Raw genomic sequence first — 4,607 nt, 5'->3', positions numbered from 1 at the left:
CCACACAGCTGCCCGCCCCCTCCACCTCTGAAGACTAGGGCTTCTCTGGCGGAAATGGGGCATTTTTTCCTTCCTAGGAGGGGAGGTAGGTGCTAGGGTAGGACTAGCACGGCCGTGAGGTCCTGGGGAAAAGCCTGCATTGCTGCTGAGGCCACAGTGAGTGTGCTGGGGGCCAGGGGGCTGCCAGGGGTTGGGGGTCTGCCACTAGGGAGGTGCTGTCTCAAGGGGAGGTGGCCGGAACCCAGATCAGCAGAGCAGGGAGACAGGGAGCCTGAAGCAGGTGGAATTCCAGAAGGTGAGAGAGCTGTGATCAGTGTGAAACTGAGGCTCACAGGGTTCCCCTCGGCATCCCGACTTCTTGTCAGCAGCCTCTCTGCTGTCCTTAGGATGTGGTCCAGACGCGCTGGGGCCGGTGAGGCCCCTGCCGCCTTCCCGCCCCCACACCTCTGCTGTCCTCTGCCTAGAACCTTTCTCCCTGGCTGCCCGCCCTTCAAGATTCAGCTAGTCTGTCCCCTCCTCCAGGAAGCCTTCCTTTTCTGCAGTTCTGCCTGGCTGCCCTGCTCTCTGCTCTGCTCACTAACATCCCCCCGTCAGGCGGGATAGACGTGCTGAATGAATGAGTGAGTGAAGGAAGGAGTGGAAGAATCAGAGCGGGCTGTCTGCAGGAGCCCATGTTGGGCAGATAACAAAGGCCCCCTGATTCTCACTGAAAGCTCAGAACGTTCGGTCCTCCTGGCGGCAGCAGATCAACTCACAACAGTAACAAAGCGCGAGCAGGCTGTGTTCTTTGTATCTAATGCAGAGACGTTTCCTAACCGAGTGGGTCTGTTCCGTGGGCTTGAAGCGCTGGGACATGGGATGCGTTCATGGGTCCTGCAGCCTCCTGTGCTCTGAGCCCCCCTCCAGCTGCCGCCCACTGGTCAGTGGGGAGAGAGCCCCATGGACAGGCCCCTGGGCCCACCCTGCCTTCCTCTCTGAGAAACACATGGTTAAATGTGGCGCCCAGAGCAGCAGGACTTCTCTGAGGGCTCAGACGGTAAAGCTATAATGCGGGAGACCCGGGTTCAATCCCGGGGTCTGGAAGGTCCTCTGGAGAAGGAAATGGCACCCCACTCCAGTACCCTTGCCTGGAAAATCCCATGGATGGAGGAGCCTGGTAGGCTACAGTCCATGGGGTCGCAAAGAGTCGGACACGACTAAGCAACTAAACTTTTTTCTTTCCCAGACCAGCATACCTTCAGCACCCCCTCACCAGTCAGGGTCTCCGAGTCTACCTCACCTCAAGTTAAATAACGGTTTCGAGGCTCACAATCTTGCAAGGAACCTGTGTCACTTTTCTTTTTCCTTGCTCAGTCCCCTTTCCTGTGGACATTACTGTCACAGCCACAGGAAGGGGCTTTAAACCCTTCGGGGGATGGTCACAGCATATTCTAGGGAGGGGGTGCTGGGCACAGTGCTGGTCATGCTGGACTGGTGGGTGGGGTCTGCCTGGGCCCAGGGAGCTTGGGGGCTATGTCACTTTTATTCAGTAGAGCTGCTTCCGTGGGGGAGAAAGCTCAGTGCGGCGTCTCCCTTGAGACTTGCTGGCTGTTGCGGGCCTGTGTCCAGACTCAGGGAGGCAGGAGGAGGCGTCATGGCAGGAGGAGGCGTCTGGTTTCCCTGAGTGTGGCCCGTCCAGGCCGCAGTCTCCTAATTTACTGATGAATCCAGATCTGCGTGTTTGTCCACAGCTCTGGGCATGAGGAAGGTGAGGACAAGGGCTCCTTCTTTATCCAGACAGTGAGGCTGGAAGGCATCTAACGGCCTTGCCCACTGGGAATGGGCAGCAGGGCAGTTCTGGAGGCCACCGAGGGTGGCCTTGGACAGGGGAGCCAAGGGCTTCCGGGTCCCCTGGGGACAGCAGGCAGGGGAGGCCTGGGCCCCTCTCACCTTCTGCTGTCCTGCAGCCTGGGCTCCAGCCTCAGCTCTGAGCCATGCAGCCTAGGTGTGTGCACCCCTCGCCTCGGTTTCCAGACCTGGGAAAGAGGGGAACCAGGATTCTGCAGGGCCCTGCCCCACAGATGAGACCTGTAGGCCACACCGCAGGACCCGACTGGCCACCAGGGGGCAGCAGTGGGAGGGCCGGACGAAGGGGGACCCAAGCCCCTGGCCTCCTGTCTGAGCCTCTACCAGCCTTGGGGCGAGCCTGGGGCTCCAGGCCTGTCTCACAGACAGGACAGGGCAGCCCACACCCAGTGCTTAAGGGACCTGGAGCATTTTCTCACCAGCGTCCCGCCCACATCTAGAGTGTCCCCATGCGAGCACCGCTGTCTCTGCCCTAGACTCAGGGGACAAGGCTGGCCTCACTGGGAGGCTGTCGCCTGTCCTGCCCTAGTCCAGGTCAGCAATCACCCTGCCCTGCATGTGGGGGGCCAGGCTGGTGCAGGGGTGTAGACGGGGGCGCCCCGGAATGAGGAAGTCTGTGGGCAGAGGGACCGGCTGACGGAGTAGCTGGTGGGACCCCAGACCTGCCCCATCTTGGGCACCATCCGGACCTTCCTGGGACATCCGCCTGCCAGGGGGACACCTGGCATCCACACAGGAACTCAGCCAGGAGCCAGGCCCTGAGAGTGGAGGGCCTGGAGTCAGGGGCACCCACCCCCATCTCTGTGCAGAGCCCGCTTAAACACTCCTCTGTTTTAATTATTTTTCCATTTTAATGCACATGCTAAAAATGTCAAACAGTAATAACATCAAAAGATGTTATTACAAAGAGTAATAACATCAAAAGTAGGAATCTGCCCCTTCCACCCCAGCCTCAGCGCCTCTGGCCCTCCCACCTGTCCACCAATGCCAAGACCCTGGGCAGACCTGGGGGAAGTTCTCCTCTCCAGCCTCTGTGCCCACAAAGGGGTGCCACCCCAAATATGGAACTGGGGGATCACCGTGCAGGCAGGGGCTGCACGTGGCTGCCTCCCCCAGGCCCTGGTCTGCGGTGCCCAGGGTCAGACCCTCAGCCCCTCCTCCACCCTGAACCAGCCCTCCTCCTGAACTCTCACCACCCTCTAGGGGAGGGTCAAGGGAGCTGACTTGCTCCAAAGCCTTGGCAGGTGCCCCCCCCCAGCTCTGCCACCCTTTGCTAAGACCCGCATTGCTCTTGGAGCCCCCTTCTCACGCTACATCCCCGTATACGACCCACCCCCATTATGACGTCCCGTTCCTCCCAGTTCTAGTAACTGAGCGCCTCACAGCTGGGGCAGGGGCTGCCCCACTCAGTCAGTGTCTGTGAACCAGGAGGGGGCCAGAGCAGAGGGGGTTGAGACTGGGGCACTGTGCCCCCACCCGGCTTCTGGGACCCTCCCTGGGTGGGGATGGGACTGCCAGCTGTCTGCCAGCTGTTTGCCAGTGCCTGCCAGGGTGTGTCCCCCCCATCCTAACCTCAGAATCCTGAAACTAATTAGCACAGCCAGCCCCCAGCTGGGCTGGGGCTCCACACAGACCTTCTCCTGGTCTGAGTCTCTGCCAGAGGACATTCCGATCCCTGCCTGCTTCAGATCCTCCTGGAGTCGAGAGTACTACACATATAGAATGTGGGCTCCAGCCTCTGGGCCAGGCTGCAGCGAAGATGCCTTCCATTCCTGGACACAGCCATCACCCTTGACCCCAGCAGTGAGGGCGGGGTGGCATCCCCTCAGGTGCCAGGTTGGCTGCTACCAGATGATGCTGTGGGCCTGTCCGGGGGGAGGGGGAGCGTGGCCCAGCCCAGCTATCCTTGTGACGCCCCACGACTCCTAACTCAGCCCCCCACTGGATGCCACCAGCCTGTCCGAGGGCACCCCCACGCCTGTCTAGGGACCCCGACTCCCTGTCACCCATCCCGGCCCTGTCTGGCCTGCCCTGGGCCTGAGGCCCAGCCTAAGGGTCAGAGGGCGCTGAGCCTGGGAGGGCTGTATGTGCCGGGCACGCCTGCCTCTCGTGTCTGCAGAAACTCAGACCAGCTGACACGTGTGCAGCATTCACCCCTCCGAGGCCGCCTGTGGAACTCAGGGGCGGGTGCAACTTGAGAAAAACAGAAACAACCCCCCAGGTCTCGTGACCTGAGGGGAGCCCGCCCTCCCGTTCCTGGGGAGCCTGGGCACCAGCACTCACTGAGCTGCAGGAAGCCTGTCCCCTCCCATCGCGGGAGGGCTGTCTGGTTTAGGCAGCACTCAGCAGGGCAGCCACTAGTGGATACCTACTGTATGCCTGGTGAGGCCTCTGAGTCTGAGCGGAGGGGACCGGTTCAGGTGCCCGACAGGTGAGTGCATCGCGGGCGGGGGAGGAAAGGGCCTGCTGGGCTGTGGTTCTGGGGGTGAATGGAGGGCCAGGGCCTCTTGGGAGTGTCTCTGGAGCCCCTGAGGGAGGGACCACTGCTGTGTCCAATGGACCACGGAGCTCAGAGTGGTGGCGGCAGCCAGTGGGGCTGTGCAGTTGACCCCAGACAGTGGGGGACAGAGGGAGACACTGGGGGCAGAGGGGACAAAGGGGGACGGTGGGGGACAGAGGGCGACAGTGGGGGACAGAGGAGGACAGTGGGGACAGAGGGGACAGAGGGGGACAGTGGGGACAGAGGGGACAGAGGGGGACAG

At 61.6% G+C, this 4,607-nt stretch overlaps 1 protein-coding gene across 3 annotated transcripts in view; it reads left to right on the top strand.

Moving 5' to 3' along the window:
* The first annotated feature begins 4,092 nt into the window (after positions 1-4,092).
* Positions 4,093-4,607, top strand: part of DPEP1 (dipeptidase 1) — an 11,695-nt gene continuing 11,180 nt past the window's right edge. For all 3 annotated transcript variants that reach the window (XM_040253656.1, XM_040253658.1, XM_040253657.1), the window contains exon 1: positions 4,093-4,276. In XM_040253656.1, the coding sequence (XP_040109590.1) occupies positions 4,221-4,276 (56 nt within the window). In that variant the 5' untranslated portion in view covers positions 4,093-4,220. The remainder of the gene's footprint in view (positions 4,277-4,607) is intronic.

The sequence above is a fragment of the Oryx dammah genome, unplaced genomic scaffold (assembly GCF_014754425.2).
Source record: "Oryx dammah isolate SB20612 unplaced genomic scaffold, SCBI_Odam_1.1 HiC_scaffold_13, whole genome shotgun sequence".
Taxonomy (NCBI): Eukaryota; Metazoa; Chordata; class Mammalia; order Artiodactyla; family Bovidae; genus Oryx; species Oryx dammah.
Note: the sequence above shows the minus strand (reverse complement) of the source record. Positions and strands in the feature narration are given on the sequence as shown.